This window comes from Pezoporus flaviventris, unplaced genomic scaffold (assembly GCF_033815535.1).
Source record: "Pezoporus flaviventris isolate CSIRO_AGI_PZ_B2104156 unplaced genomic scaffold, CSIRO_AGI_Pfla_v1 ptg000034l, whole genome shotgun sequence".
NCBI lineage: Eukaryota > Metazoa > Chordata > Aves > Psittaciformes > Psittacidae > Pezoporus > Pezoporus flaviventris.
Genome location: NW_026892582.1, coordinates 839,482 through 856,520, shown reverse-complemented (window position 1 = coordinate 856,520; position 17,039 = coordinate 839,482). Strand labels below are relative to the sequence as shown.

The 17,039-nt window shown below is 47.2% G+C and overlaps 1 protein-coding gene across 3 annotated transcripts in view; it reads right to left on the bottom strand.

The window, feature by feature from the left end:
• Positions 1 to 17,039, bottom strand: part of MAP2K4 (mitogen-activated protein kinase kinase 4) — a 75,698-nt gene that overhangs the window by 19,630 nt on the left and 39,029 nt on the right. For all 3 annotated transcript variants that reach the window (XM_061461929.1, XM_061461927.1, XM_061461928.1), the window contains exons 3-4: positions 13,324 to 13,498; positions 2,873 to 2,992 (exon numbers count right to left, since the gene is read on the bottom strand). In XM_061461929.1, coding sequence (XP_061317913.1) covers positions 2,873 to 2,992; positions 13,324 to 13,498 — 295 coding nt within the window. The remainder of the gene's footprint in view (positions 1 to 2,872; positions 2,993 to 13,323; positions 13,499 to 17,039) is intronic.

The window sequence follows — 17,039 nt, the reverse complement described above, 5'->3', positions numbered from 1 at the left end:
CACCATCTGTGATTCTGTGGTACCATCAACAGACCCATAGAATCCCAGATTGGTTTGGGTTGGAAGAGACCGTAAAGCTTTTCCAGTTCCAATGCCCTGCCATGGGCAGGGACACCTTCCAGTAGAGCAGGTTGCTCCAAGCCCCATCTAACCTGGCCTTGAAATTCCTGCCCCAGCTTCCAGGGATGGGGCAGACACAGCTTCTCTGGGCAATGCTGAAGGTTTACCAAATTAGCACACTGCAAGGAGCGGCCAACCTTTTTATGCAAGTTGCATCTACACTAATGAGAGGGAATGAAGAGTGTAATCGCCCTCACACAGAATAGTTAGGGTTGGAAAGGACCTTAAGATCATCTAGTTCCAACCCCCTTACCATCCTTATGTAGCTCAGAAGACACTTTTCCTCTGGACTGGGGACTGATTGCAGGGACAGATGCTTTGAGTAGTGCCAACACAGCCAGAGGTTCTATAGAAATAGGCTGTTGTGCATCAATAGCAAAAAGAGCAACTACCTTGTATCAACTGACCACGGACACGTCCACAAACAGACCACAGTGAGTACTGTGCTACTGACACATCCATACCAGCCCTTCTCTCCTACCAGCAGGAGCTCCACACAGGCCACTTCTCCTGCCTTCCCAGGCGTGTTTTGCAACTTGAAATGAATTTGTCATGGAATAACTTTATCAACTATTGAGCTTGTTGGTTTAACTTGGCTTGCTGCACTCACACTGTGTAGGAGTTCCTGCTGCTATCCCGAGGCAGACAAGGCTTTTTTTTCCTCCTCCTCTCTAGAAGAAAGTGTCCCAGTCATTGCAGATACCCTACCAATCATAATTTGCTCTCCCCCTCCTGTCAAGTACTGCTTTGAGAGGTAACAAATGGACATGAGTAACCACATCCTCTTCAACACAGTATCTCTGATGACTGGCATGGAAAGCTCCATGTGCATCTGCAGGAGACAGGACTCTCACTGGCACAGCATGGAGAAACCAGCTGGTTCCATGGGGCCAGTGTGAACCTCATGAAGCTCAACAAGGCCAAGTGTAAGGTCCTGCACCTGGACTGGGCACTTGCCACTGTAAGGACTGTGGCATGAAGGGATTGAGAGCAGCCCTGAAAGAAGGACTTGGGGATGGTGATGGATGAAACACTGGATGCGAGGTGGTAATGTGCGCTTGCAGCCCAGAAACCCAACCGTGTCCTGGGCTTCATTAAAAGCAGCATGGCCAACAGGTTAAGGGAGGTAAATCTTCTCCTCTACTTTGCTCTGGTAAGACTCCTTCCTGCACTCCTGCATCCAGCTTTGGGAGCAACAGAAGTCGGATATGGACCTGTTGGAGTGGGTCCAGAGGAGGGACATAAAAATGATCCAAGGCTGGAGCACATCTGCTATAAAGACAGGCTGAGAGACTTGGAGTCATTCAGCCTGGAGAAGAGAAGGCTCCAGGGAGACATTATTGCATTATAACTTAATTATAACATTATAACTTAAAGGGGGCCTATAAAAAAAATGGAGACAGACTTTTCACCAGCACCTGCAATGACAGGACAAGGAACAACGGCTTTAAACTGAAAGAGGGGAGATGTAGCTTGGACATAAAATAAGACATCTTTTAGAATGAGGGTGCTGAGGCACTGGAACAGGATGCCAACAGAAGCTGTGGCTGCCCCATCTCTGGCAGGGTTCAAGGCCAGGTTGAACAGAGCCTTGGACAACATGGTCTAGCGTGAGGCATTCCTGCCCATGGCAGGGGGTTAGAACTGGATGATCTTAAGGTCCTTTCCAACCCAAACCATCCTGTAATTCTGTGATCAAAGAAGCAAATGTGTTAAGATGCTGCCTGCTGAGGGACAAGCAGGACCACAAGACCATCGCTATCAGAAAATGCTTGCTGAACGTGTAAGAATACAACAAAGGAGAAGTATCTGTGTAGTAGTTTTTGCCTATCCAAATCCAACTCTTTATACTCACAGAGCCTGCCACAATAACATGCCTGTTTGCGGTTACTTTCCTCACTGCAAGCTGAGATACTTGGCTGGCTTCAGAAGAAGACCTTGAACAGGTTTTTCCCAAGTGGTTTAGTATTCCCACTCTGCAAACTGCCAGCATTCTAGAGCTTAGCTCTGCTGCTCTGCAGCAACAGCTCACTCACTAGAATGGCTGCCTGCCTTTCAGAACAGGCCATGGCAAGGCAGTGAGAACTCCTGAGCACACAGACAGCACCCCTTGTTCAGGAGACACTCAGCTGCATACAACTGAAGGCTATGGCAAAGTATCACAAGCACTTCTGCAAACAGATTCTGCAGGCCACTGTCAGAGACAGAAGACCCTGCTAGGAGTCTGGGGTCTGACCCAGCATGATTGTCCTTGTTTTCTCATGTATTTGCATGTACAAACCACTTCAAGGCAGATGCATGCCTGGCAGTCTGATACAGCCTGGATCTGTACATCTATCAGATAACCTTGTGGGGAGCTGTGACTACTACCACAGCAACCACCTTCATTACAGGGACAGAGGTCCTCCACATGTCCCCATCCCACAACCAATGCCACGAAGCACATCAGTCTGCATGGGAGAGTCACAGACGCCAGAGCTCATCACAAGAGAAGAAAAGCAAAAAAGAAAGAGACTCAAATGCACAGAGACATAACAACAACCAGGAGTAGCATGGACGTGCTAAGCAGCACCCAGACATCCTGGTCTATTGGTTCTATACCCTTGATTAAAAGTGGAGACCTAAGAAACCTGACACAAATTAACTTTTTCCTCCTTATTGCAAGTTGGAAAATGCAAAGGGAAAAAAAAAAAAGCAACCCCAAGGTAAAACCCAAACTCTGCTATGAATGAAGCAAGTTTGGAGTGCCCACCTCTCTGAAGAGCGCGCCATAAAACTGAACAATATACGGGCAGTCACTGCTTCGCATTACTACATCAAGGTCCATGAGAAGCTGCTTCTGTTCCTTTTCATCCACTGTCGACCGAATTCTCTGAAAGAGGAAGAGTGGCAGAGACTTTATCACTTACATGCCATTACTGTATCCTCAGACCCACTGCTGGAGAAACATGCCAGGGACCCCAAACCCAGGGCTGAGTAGGCAATCCCCAAAGCATGCTCACACATGCTCTATAGAGAATTAAGCTGTGTTCTCAACTAAGAAATGCAACTGAAAGCCCCTAAAGCCATTTAACTCAGTCTATAAAATCCCCAGTCCTCTCGTGAGCATCAACATTTTCAGATGAAATGTCAGAATGAAATTCAAGAGCAGAGATTTCATGGAAAACTACAGCAAACCAACAGATTCAGCCTTTTGTTTCCAAATTCCCACACAGTTCTTGGCCACATTGGATGGAGCTCGAAGGCTGGTTTGAAATTTAACCAAAGAACACTATGTTTAAAATCTCTAAGACAAACACAGAAGATAAAAAGGTCTTGGAACCTACCACCCATGGTGGGCAGGGGGAAAAGGGACGATCACATAACGAAGGGAACACACTGCTCTGGTGATGCTAATGGTGGGCAACAGTCCTGTGAGCTCTTCTCATAAAACTAGCAACACTTTACCTAGCACTGGTCTAAGGAATATTAACACTATATAAAAGATATATATATATACAAAATAAATATATATATGTATGTATACACACACATACTATGTGTATATATATGTATATACACACTATACTTATATATGCACTATATTTAAAGTCTCATTTGGGCTTGAAAGAACAATGCAAGTTTGAAACTAGAAAAACTACATATTTAAACATGAAGCTTCTTAAGTGAAGGATGGAGAAGGCCATCCACAGTTTTCCATATGATTTTACGGACATATGTAACATCTTGCAGTAATAAATGCATTCCCTGGATCACAAGGTGAGGACATGAATGATCCTGAAGGTGTGACTCATGTTGAAAAAAAAGCACATTTTAATAAAAACATTAAAATTTGGCAGAAAGTCCAAAGCAACAGAGGTAGCTAGGACCCTCCTTGAGGAGAAAAACTATTTGGCTATCCAAGAAAGAAAAGTTATTTAAGCTTGTGGGAAAAACCTGCAGGATACCAGCACCTGCTCCCACAATCTGCTGGTGGCATCAAGACCACACACTTCAGCAAGCACAAGGCTAAGAACATGAAGGTACTTTCAAGGCTGACCATTCATAGAGCATTATATGAGAAACGTGATTATGCACCTGAAGACTATTTTGTGATGACCCACATAAAATAAAGACAGTTTGGACACTGTAATTTTCCTTACCTTTGGTGTATCCTGATATTTTGGTATTTCACCACACGTTCTTAATGTTCTAGTAGCTCTAGTTTGGCCTAGAGCAGCAATTGTCAGGTTCATGCCCTTTTCCCTCCCAGTGAATTCTAGGGAATACTCAGGAAAAGTGGCAAGAGACTTGCCCAGCACACCCCCAACTGCAGCATCCGCACCCTGCCTTGCTATGGGGCAGATGGGATTTCGTAGTCCCAAACAGAGCAAGAAGATGGCTCAATGGACGAGTAATGCAACTAAAATGCTTCACCTCTAGGTCACTGGTTCAAGTCTGTTTCACAGTAGCCCAGGCATGTCACTGAAGAAAGCCTGGTGAATTCGATTATTTCTTTGTCTTGCGTCTATACCATAGAAAGCTCCACAAAATGCTAAGGCTGAGCAGATTGAAGGTCTCGTTCCAGGTGGCTCATCATCAGCCTTGGGTGAAATGAGCACACCATTGCTCTGACAATGGATGCCAAAACTACCATGGAGAGACCTATAAGGAATAGTTTAGTCTCTCACTAAGCACTCTGAAAAGTTCACCTTTTGTGAGGAGCAATACCAAAAGGAACTTTTCTCCACATTGTAACTCACATCTCCCTTCTGTGCCAACAGCATGTCTGTCTCCAAAGAGCCTCTTTCCTGATCATCCAGCAAAGACTTCTCTGCACTCCCCTTGTATCTGCACAATCCTGTCATAGCCATCCCTACAACATGCTCTTCAAACTTCTCAACTTTCCCTGAAAGCATCTCCTCTACCTCCGATGTTTCCTCCTCTGCTATTACTTCTCCAACTCTGGAAAGCATGTGAAATATACGTTGTAGGGAGCAGGTGATTTTAACAGCACCCCAGACCAACACTGAACCCAAAGATTCATCCTTTTCCCAAACAAAATCACCCCAGGGAGCAAAAGAAACTGCAGGCAGAGGACCCAGAGGATGCAGAGTGGGTTTGCTATATGGTAAAGCAGGCAGACATGGGAGCCAGAAAACACCTTGAGACACCAGCATGGATTCCCCAACAAACACTGCTTCAGGGATATGCCTCATAATGATAGGAGGCAAGACTGGGAGGTCTCATACCAGAGTGCTGGAGACTGCCGAGTGGCAAATTCAAGAGGAGGGGAAACTCAGGAGCAGCATGCAGCACCACGCTGAGCGGAGGTGAGCCCAGGCTGGAAGAGATGGCTTTGTAACCATGGAGCCTGGTTACAATTCCCCAGGTAAGGAATGAGTGAAACAAGGAAGAAAGAGCAAAAGGTGACTGAAGTCACCAGTCACCCGAAGAGCACATGAGCCATAATGCCAATTTGCTATCTAACTCCAAGGCATATTGCAAAACACTGCAGCAGCTACCACAGACTCATTCCCCCAAGAACATGTGAGAAGGCAGGGAAGGAAGGCACAAGCTGAGGCAACAGCCTGAAGGCACCATGTAAGGCAGGGATGGACAGATCTGACTTAGCTTCAGGTCTTACCTGAAGAGCTTGGTCACTCTACTGCATGTAGTCACTGACATGGCCAAACAAGCCACATCTGGAAAAAGTGGGGTCTGTAGTAGAAGCTTATGGAAAGCCTCTTTAACAATTCCTTGTTGGCTTCACACTTAAACCGCATCAAACCCTCCAGAGGAAAACTCTCCAGCCCTTTTAATACAAACACAAGTTAGGACAAAGCCCTCTGAAAGCCATGCTCTGGGCAACATCAACAGCAAAAGGATAACCTATGCTGTGGACTGGACCATTCTCAAACCAAAAACCAGACAAATTGCAGAAACTAGACCCAAAACAGAAGCCACATCACCCAGCCCCAGTACACACATTGAAAGATTCAGGTGCAGTGGGTAGGGACAAGTTAAAAACAAAAGGAAAAGAAAAGGAAAGAAAAGGAAAATGGTACAAACACCAAACTAAAAACCAGCTCCTCGAGTTGCAAGACTCAAGTGGTTCTGGGCAACCTCATCTAGTTGAAGATGTCCCTGCTCACTGCAGTGGGGTTGGAGCAGATGAGCTTTGGAGGTCTCTTCCAACCCAAACCATTCTGTAATTCTATGACTCCAAGACAAGGCAGCGCTGTCCCGTGCACAGGGCTCACATGTGTCCTCAGCAGGAAGCACAGCCCAGCCCTGAACAGTGCTCCCAGGGGATGGCTGGGACTGTGGACACCAAACCAGCAGGAAAAGGGGGTTTTATCCACTTGTTGCTGAGGGTGAGAATATTTATCTACTGCTTCGAAACAGACTTCCTACTGACAGAAGTATGTCAGGTCTCCACCTTCCCACCTCTTCTAGTAAGGTTCTTGCTCTCTCCCCATTTCCTTTTAGCCCTTACTTATTCACTGCCTCCCCAATGGGCTATCAGCAGGGCTTGGACACTGGTTCCCCAACTCTCAGCCAGCTACCCAGCCAGATGAGTGAAATAAAGTTCTGCTCAGTAAACCAGAAGGAGTCAACTTGGGAAAGGGTGAAGAATGGAAATGATGATTTACAAGCAAGCCAGCTTGCAAAAAGCCCCAAGACTTCAGAAGTCAGGTGGGAAATCAGGACAATGGAATTTGCCCCTTAACTGAGCTAAAGACACCGAGGTGTCATTTTGGTGGGCTTTTACATGCCACCAAGCACCCGGGTAAGGATGGAGAGATTATGGAGGTATAAACAGATGTTAAAATGTCTGCTCTCAGGGGTATCTGATACTTAGCAACCTATCCCAGCTGTGAGACTGCCACCAGAGAAAACCTGTGAAAGCCAAAGACATAACATCTGGTTTAAAGCTATGGATGAAAGAGAGAGGAAGCACTGGCGACAAGGCAAAATTATGTGAAAGAGGCACTGTGCTCTGAACAAGGAATGACTCCACAGCTTACTGGCTTCTCCAGGGATCTTTTGTGGGCACCTCAGAGGCTTGAATTGTATGGTTATTTAAGCAGTGCCTTGGCCAGCTTCCCTGATCATTCCCAGCTGATCCTGAAACTGCTGCTGGTTTTCTTAGGACAAGTTCGGAGCAGAAGTGGAAGCCCACCTGTAGTCTGCTCAAAAATACTGCTAGTCTAAGCAGAAAAAAAGAAACCAGCAATGACAGCTAAGGATACTGGCTGGAATCGGATACTAGACTCCAGTACTGCAGAGCAGTACTAAATCAGCTAGGCTGATTTATACAATTCATGGCATCATGGAACAGTTTGGGTTGGAAGGGACCTTAAGATCATCTAGTTTCAACCTGCCATGGGCAGGGACACCTAGGAACACACTGGAAGATACAGGGACACATTAGAAGATACAGAAAATTCTGGTATATGGCAGAAAATCACTACAACTTTTGGATTCGGGCACAACTAAACACAAGGATTGTGGACAAAAACATCCTCTCCCCACAGCTGGCTTAATGTCCTATTCCTGACTGAAAATGAATGGAAAGGAGGTGACAAGAAGCCTGAAGGTCAACCAACACACAAAGCAGTCAGTATTTGTCTCTTGATGGTGTATGTTCCAGACAGTTGAACTGGCTGAAAAGAAACTGGAAGAAGCTGCCAGTGCTGAAGCCCAAATGTCAGAGGCATCCCTGCTGCAGGGCAGGAAGGGGCTGCCAGGCCCCAGGGGCTGAAGGGGAGCAGAGCAGGAGGTGGTCAGGACATCACTGCCATGCTCAAGCTCCTGCCCTGCTTTAAATACTTATTTAGCTTGTGGACTCTTCAAACAAGAGGCTTTCCTGGCCTTCAAGAGGCCTTTTTAAGAACCCTGGCAAATAAAACCCTCACCTGGTATTACATGCAGTGTTCAAGTAAAAGTCCTGCTCACCTCCCAGCTTCCATTCCAGTTTGGGGTTTTTATTCATTTCTGCTTTTATGGAAAAACGAAGTATGTCAAAGATCTTTCAGAGTTATTTCTTTTGTGTGTGTGAACTATCCCCAGTGCCAGAGGGAAAGCTCAGCACAGAAAGAAACCCCCCAGCTGCTGGGTGAGCTTCCCAAGAAAACCATTTCACCCCAATAAAATGAGGCTTCTCATTCCTCTGATGTGCCCAAGACACATCAGAGCAATGAGATCCATTGGTACCCTCATGAAACAAGATGCACAAACCCCTGGAGCAGCTGGGACAACAAGAGGTGCTGATGCTGGAGGGCAAATGCAAAAGGGGGCTGAAGAACTGCGAAGAGCCTTTGGAATAAACCCAGGAGTGACAGCACAGGAGCAGATCCTGAGAAGGGACCAGGTCTCCCCACAGAGTGAAGCGGCTCAGGACATCATTCACAAGTCACTTATAAACTCCCATAGACTGGGCAAAAGCAGACTAAAGAGGAAAAGAAGAAACCAGAGGCCAAGTGAAAGGACACTGGGTGGAACTGGACGCCGGACCAGGCAATATTACAGAAAGCTGGTACTTGTGCTGTAGGCAAATGCCAGCCAGGGCAGGGACTTCTTCAAGAAGGTGCCCAGAAGAGAAACGTGCCAAGGCGGTGAGGAGCTGATGTACAAACTGGCTGTGCAGTCGTGCATTTACAGATACACGCGTTGGATACTCATGATGGACAATGTTGGGCTGTTCCCTTCCGCAACTGGAAGGGTCTTGACCTCCTATCAATAAATCCTCAAGAGAATCAAGAGGGGTTTTGCAGTGAGAGGAAGACCACAATGCAAGCTGACTGAGAGCAAGCCGGGGCTTTGTATCTCTAGGAAGATCTGAGAGAGCAAGGGGCCTAATGAATAAGGGGATTGTCTTCTAGGAAGAACTGCAAAACTCAGTGTAACAGTCTAGGGATAAAAAAGAGAAAGGTGTGAGTATAAATCCTGAGTTGGCTCCCTCTTTCCTTTAGCCTTTCCCCTTCTTCCTGATAGCTCCAGGAAGAGGCTCTCTATGGTAAAAAGGCTGCAGGATACAAAAGCATCACTCCAGAGACTATCTGTGCCTCTTTTACCAACCTGCTGTGGCCAGCAGCCTCACAAGTTGCTCCTGCAGCCACCCCGGCCTGTTCCTACAGAGGCACATAACGTATTTTTGTTATTTAAATAGACAGAGAGGTAAAGCGTGACAAAGGCTGAAAGAGAAGGAGAAGCAGGACAAGAGAGACAGGGAGAAGCAGGACAAGATCTCATCAGCCGAACCTCTCCTCAAAAATGCTCCACCAGATGAAGCTTTGCTGCAGTGGTTTCATGCCAGTGACACAACGAAACTCATCCTCCTCCTTTGCCCGTTCTCCTCCTTTGCTGCTGGGATGGAGAACAGCTGAAAGGTTTGACTCATGCAGCAGCCCTGCCCCTGCGAGCAGCCAGACACCCTGTGAAGGGTGCCAGGATCCATCCGTTGGCCGGTAAGGCCAAAACATGAAAGGAAAAAGTGAAAGTGGTGCCTCCACCTGCAGATGTCAGGTTATTTATGTTACCGATATTATCCTGAATGAGATTTAGCACCTGGGAGTTTTTCTCCTGCAGTGGTAAGAACTACTGACTGGAAGCACACAGCAAAAGGGTTCTGTTTGGGCAGCAGGAGCTGGTGCTCTGCAGCACCGGTGCCACAGCAGAGGCAAAGCAGAAGGCTGAGCTAACCCATGCTTCAGGGAACCAAAGGTTGCTCCTTGTGCAAAGGCAGCTTGAGGGAGGGGATCCTGCCCCTCTGCTGCGCTCTGGGGAAATCCCCCTGCACTCCTGGTCCAGCTCTGGGGCAACAACAGAAGAGGGACGTGGAGCTGTTGGAGCAAGTCCAGAGGAGGCCATGGAGCTGCTGCGAGGGCTGGAGCAGCTCTGCTCTGGAGCCAGGCTGAGAGAGCTGGGCTGGGGCAGCCTGGAGAAGAGAAGGCTCCTGAAGGGGAGACCTGAGAGCAGCTCCAGTGCCTAAAAGGCCTGCAGGAAACCTGGAGAGGGGCTTGGGACAAGGGATGTAGGGACAGGCCAAGGGGAATGGCTTGAACCTGCCAGAGAGGAGACTGAGCTGAGCTCTTAGGCAGAAGCTCTTCCCTGTGAGGGTGCTGAGGCGCTGGCACAGGGTGCCCAGAGAAGCTGTGGCTGCCCCATCCCTGGCAGTGTTGAAGGGCAGGTTGGACACAGGGGCTTGGAGCAAGCTGCTCTAGTGGAAGGTGTCCCTGCCCGTGGCAGGGGTTGGAGCTGGAGGAGCTTTAAGGTCCCTTCAACCCAAAGCATTCTACAACTCCATGGATTTCACACTGCACACTCGTAAAACAAGGAAGATTTGAATCTGTCCACAGCAGAAGGGTCTGACAAGCCACAAGGGATGCAGCCTGTTCCTGGGCATGGTAGCTCCAAACAGGACTTGGCACTTCCAAGAAGCAGAGTGGAGAAGATGGAGCAGGAGCTGGGGGAGACCCCTGTACCCATTTTCTCTGCATCTGATCAGCAGCTTTTGTTGCCATCTCTGTTTCACTCATCAGTGCAGAACAGCAAACAACTTTTGGCTTGTAACCTCCATGAAGCTATTCTGTACTGCTGGATGTCCTTCCACGGATGACCTGCCTGCTGCAGTGATACTGCTCCTGGGGGAGCACAGGAGTGGGAGAGCAGCACCAACAGAGGCACTGGCTCCCCAATCCAGTTAACTGCAGGGCAGCATTCCTGATGCTCTGCACACAACATGGTGCTACACCATGGAACTGCATCAGGTGTTATTGAGATCATACTAAAGACCTCAAATCACCAGACTGACATGTTTTCTTTTCAAAGCACTACTCCACTTCTAAACCTTCCCAACAGAAGCACATTATGCTGAATGAGAAGAAAATAAGTTCAGTTCCTGCCTGTAGAGCAAGGAGAGACATGGAGAGTAGCTGGCTCCCCAGAAGCCAGGTTGGGAGCTGGGGCTTCAGACAGCAACAGCTCTGCAAGTTGGCAGGACACCACAGGCTTGGGGGACACAGAGTGAGCAGGAGTTGACAGCCCCAAACATGGATGGCCCATAGGGCAGATTTAGGCAGAGCAGGAGCAGGGAGATTTATGCACAACCTCAGCTTCCCCCAAAGCAATAGCAATCTGAGAAAGAAAAGACTTTGCAGTTCAGAACGAACTAATTGTTAGCCCAAGCTCAGCCCTGGCCTGAAACCTCACCTCAAGTAACTGAAGCATCCACACTGTCGAATAGCTGCTGCTGCACTGGGTCTCACTTGGTGTTCCACTCACAGGTCTCCCTTTGACGAGCTTCATGTTTTATCCCCACTGGGGCAAACAGAACAGTCCTTTGCCACTGACATTCTGGAAATGATGCAGTTGCTGGGACTCTCTAAACTTCCCTCTCCTGCAGGCCTCACCATGCCTGCCCAAGGCTCAGAGAGTGGCACCAGGCCAGCCCACAGCTTTGGCATTTCAAAGTTCCGATACTGTAAACCTCTTGGATTTTATCTGTTCACAAGTGGGCCCCCAGGTTCACCACCCCCATGAGGCTCAGGCAACCTCTCTTCCCTTGGGAAACCCAGCTCAACATGCTGTGCAATGTCACCTTCAACTGTGCGCTTCAAGAACACAGCACTGGTGCCTTCTGCCTCCCAGATGAGAGCTCTACCCACATCACAGACCCTCCATACTGACCAGATTATCCCATGATGCTGATCATCCCTTCTGCAAACAGAGTCCAGGACAGCATAGGGTCTGTGCTAGCAGATGCATCTCCTCCTTGATGATGTTAGCTAAGCCAGCACAGCGCTCTTCTCACCACAGTGGTACATGCTGCAGATCCCTGAACCAAGCCACCCACCATATACATGTCTTTTTCCTACCCATGGCTATCATGATTATTGTAGCAAAACTACAGTCAACCAGGTCCCACACCCTGGGCTTGAGAAGCTGGGGGTACCCAGACATCTTTTCATCAGCAGTTTTCAACCTGTAATCTGCAAACTCCAAGTTCCACCAAAGACAACTAACTAAAACAAGCCTTTAGCTGCAGACAGCCACTAGCTCCAATGGAGACTTTTAGGGATTCAAAACCACGTTGAAACACCACTGCATGGTGATCCAAAATGCTCAGAGACCTGGCCAGTGAGCCCACTGCTGTGAGGAAGTCAGTATGTACTGGAGAAAGTCGAAGGGTGGTGGTTACTCCAGTAATGTGACACACTAGAAACAAGTACAAATCATATTCACAGCAGCTGGGCTGGGGCTCAGACTAGTCTACCTGGCACGTGAGACCAGCAGGAATGTTTCCAGGTCAGAACAGAGAAGACTCCAAAGAAGACAGAGGGCTGGAAAATAGAGCAAACAGACTCCTACATAACCCACTTCTACTCTTTCATGGAAGCACTTACAGTTGGTATCATCCACAGAGTTAAGATTGGTGTTATTAGCTACCAGCCAGCAGCAAGCAAAGGAAAGGACAAGAGAGAGGGAAGGGAGAATGGCTGCTGCCCATCTTGCCGAGCTTGAGGGACAAGGAGGTCCTCCAAGATGCCCAGTGGGCACCACTATGTGGCATGCCAAGGATTCCACCTGGGAAATGAGGTTACAACATTGCTCCTGGTTTCAAGGGGAGATTTTGGGGAGCACAAGGTAGAAAATGGGCAGTCCAGAAAACTGCTACACTTGCCATCTCCAGAGCAGGTCCAAGCATGGAAAGCGCAAAGCAAAGACACTCCATCATATATCAGCAAGAGCAGAACACTCCCTAGAAGATGCCCACTCCATTGCAGCTCCTCCTGGTGAGGCTACACCATGGCACATGCTTACACAAAAAGCAAATTAAGTCTCTACCTTATATCCCAAAGGCCACCACGGAGCTATTAGATGTCAACCTGCACCTAGCATCAACCTAGGCTGTATCTGAACCAGTGACCCAGAGGTGAAAGGCCCATGCCCCATTATCAGTCTCCAGAGACATGTGATCCCCTCAAAATAGCAGGTTCCTGATAGACATTTTCAAAAGGGCACAAGCAATTATGAGAGCTTCACAAATCACTTGACAATATGCCCATTACACAACGTATTTTCAGCAAATAGCAGCCTTTACACTGGAAATAAATAGAAAAGAGCAGTAGATGGGTGCTAGATGGAAGAACATTAATTCTCCATCACATTTCATCCCTAATGGACTGAAGTACAAATGTAAGTATGGGCATCACCTACTTTAACTGCCATAATTTGCCCACTTGGTTTGTGGACCATTTTGTTGACAGAACCATAAGCTCCTCGTCCAATTTCTCCAAGGTCTTTCAAGTCCTCTGCTGTAAAATCCCAATGTTGTTCAGGGGAAATCTTCAATTTTCCTGATGATTCAATGCTGTGTGTTCTCAGTCTCTCTCTGTCAAAAATATTGGGAAGCAATTTTTCCACATTTTAAATAGTCTGTAAATGTCTCTTTTCAGCACTTGATTAAACATTAGAAGAGAGGGGTTCACAAAAGCTACAGCAACAATCGGACTCCACGAAGGATTTGGTTGGGGTGGGGAGGTGCAGGGGTGAGGGGAAAATGGTCAATCAAAAATGACATACACTTGCCCACAGCTTCAATTTGCATCTACATTTCTCCAGCTGCAGTGTAAAATTCAATGTGTCTCATATAGTAGAGTCATTCTAATCACTCACACAGTTCTTTCTACTTGGCACAAAATACATCGGGCTTCAAGCAGGATCTGGTAACATGCAGAACCAAGAGACTGAAGAGCCCCATCTCCCCATAGCTTCTGCTGCTCTACACTGCCATGCTCTCAGCAACTGCCTCCCTTCCCATTGGTTTCTACAACACAGGCACATTCTGTGTGAATCCAGGGCACTTTAGGAAGGATTTGCTCTTAATGGAAAACTGCACTTTAAAAACAAAACCCCAAAACATTTTAAGCAATAATTTAATTTATTCAAAACCAAATAAACAGCCAATCATTTCCATGGATAAACCCCAAGTTGTTTGCAGTGTATGAAAACAAACCCTGCCTGTTCAAGTGCCTCTTTACCAAACACCTGAATTAACATTTTCAGGCAAACATTGCTCCTACTGAAGCCACAAATCCTGGACAACTAGGAAGGAGCAAACCAATGCTCCAGATGCGCAGGACAGAAGAGTTCAATGGTTGTTTTGAGCCGTCCCAATTACTCGTTCAAATGCAGCAATGCTATTGCTATTGCCGAATTAGTAGGAAATGCACAAGTATTTTCAACACTTTTCATCTCAAAAATGCCATGCAATTTGTCAGGTTTTCATTAATTCAGAAGCTGATTTGCACTTCTTGGGTTGTAAAGTAAGCCAAAAGCCTGACTTTTCCCACTTCCAAGTAGCATTAATAGCATTAAAGACAGCTCCCAGTGCACTGCACACCAATATGACAGCACACAGGTCCTTCTGACCACCCTGTGTACAAGGGAGATTCTATCAAAGTCATCCCACAGACTCTGATCACTTCTCTTGGGCATTTGATCAAGTCACCACTCACTAATCCAGGGGCTCGCCCAACAGCCAGGCCGCAGGTGAAGTATTTGACCAAACACACAAAGCTTATGGAGCCTTAAATAAACACGTTATGGGCGATTCCATGCTGATAAAAGCAGCCGTGTGCCAACCAGCAGCTGAGGGTGCTGCCGGCTGCGAGGCTGCACCCAACCAAGACCTCTGCCGGGCTTTATTTGGAACCTGGATTTTGTGAGGGCAACGAGGTCAGGTCCAAAGGTCAAGTGACTGGAACAGCCCCGGTTCAAATGGCTTCATCTGCTGCACTTCAGCTTCTCTGCGCCCCTTTGGTTTAGCACTTTGGGGCTCTGAGCAGCTGCATGTCCTGAACCCTTCATCTGCTCCACGGAAGCCTTGCTCAGCAGCTCCTCTCACCACTGCTCTGCCTGCTCTGGCCTTTCTTGCTCTATAACCTGCCTAGCTTGAGATTTCCCATTTGCCACTCCCTATGGTATCCCCTCCACATCCCCTAGGAATAGTTAGGGAAACCTACTGATAGCACTACAATGCAGCACGGATGTGACAGACACAGCAGCCCAGGGAGCAGAGGTGACAGCCCTTCACTAGCACTGTTCACACACCTGAGGGTGTCTGTGCCTAATAAATCACTGCACTGAGTGGTGGGATCTCCATGGAATTTGCTTACTAAAAAGCAATGAATGAAAATAAGGCAGTAAAATGAGGGAAAAAAGAAAGAGAGGGAAAAGAAAGAAAGAAAAGGAAAGAACGGCAAAAGAAAGAAAGGGAAAGAAAGGGAAAGAGGAGAAGAGAGAGAAAAAGAAAAGCAACATGACCTCCAGACTCTGTAGGCTGATTATGCCGGAAACTGCATGAATCAGTCACTATCTGCTTGCTCAACCATCCTATTCTATCAGCACCATAAAAATAGTTCTTCTTTTGCTGGAAGAAGGTAGGTGAGAAGCATCAGCCGAGAGGCACCAGCGAAGGGGCACTTCCTGCTGACCTCCTGCCAGCTGGGCAGGAAGAAGCACGACCATTGAGAGAGGAACCTTGTTCCAAAAGGCAGGGAAAAAAGGCAGAGAGGCCTTATTGGGAGAGTGAAATGTGAGGTTGGATTCTTCTGAGCAAACCCTTTCCATTTCTTGCTTCAAAGCAAAATTTCATGTTGAAGTTCTCAGAGAGTTAACGGATTCAAATGCTGATGTGGTTTATTAAAATGAAGCCATTAAACTCATCCCCACTCTTCCCGCTGTCTGTTTTTCTGCCCAGAAAACTTTGCTTTTCTTACCCTACATCAGAAGAGAAAGCAAATCTGAATTCATTATTTCCTTGTTACACAAGAAGCCTGTTTCTCCCCAGCTGTAGCGTGAAAGCGGATCTGTGCCATTGTTCCTGCAGCTGCAGGATGGGTGCTTGGAGCTCGGGAAGGCGGGAGCTAGGAAATGCCCCTCTGCAGGTCTGCCCTCTACAGCTGTGCTGTGGAGCAGCGGGGCTCCAGGGGTTAGGACCGAGATGGACCATCACCATCACCCACAGAACCTCATGTGCTGGAAGTCAGCTTCATTTCTGTGACGCAGCCACAGCTCATGCTTACCTTTTCTCAAATACCCAGGGAAATGGTCAAATAGCCCAATAATAAGTCTGACAGACACTTTCACACAGATTTTGCATGTTTAACTGATTTATCACATGTAAATGGTGCAGTTTTCCTTTAAGCAGCATGACCTAGCTTTAAGAGAAACTGAACACAGTTTTTCACTATAAATCAAGACTCCCAAGGGATTTCCATGCCAAGAAAGCAGCTCAAAAAAAAAACAAACCAACAAACCAAATCTAGAACATAGACTCTCTGTATTGATATAAAATGGGAATTCTCTGATGTAGAACTGAGTGTGGCAATAAGAACAAGTGAATCACCAGTGCAGCACATCTATTACTAGATTTGCACTGCTGCAGATCCATGAGGACATAAATCCACAGGTGGACAGGCCCCCAAAATATAAAAAAGCCTGGCTAAAGCCTGCACTACATCCCAGTGCACTTGATACGGCAACAGCTTGCTTCAGAAAATAGAAGGGGAACCACAGAACAGCATCTAGTGAAGGTGAAAAGTAACTAATGCCCAGCCACAGCTCCTGCCTCCGATCTGATTTCAGTCCCTGTGTTTAGTGCTCAGTTTGCACAGACGTGAGCTGACAAACACCTCCTCTTTACCATTTGGCTTTTAAGCTATGCAAGCCCAATCTCTCTAGGCCTGGGAATGTTGGGCAAAATGTACAGATTCTCTGAAGGCTCAGGATGGGCAAGATGGACTCGTGAGGCTTAATGTCTGCTTTAAAATATACATAAACAGCTAAAGAGGACTAAATACTCCTCAAAGAGTTAAAAGCAGTACCTTCAAATGCACCTTAGGGACTCCTCATGACTTGGCCAGAACTTG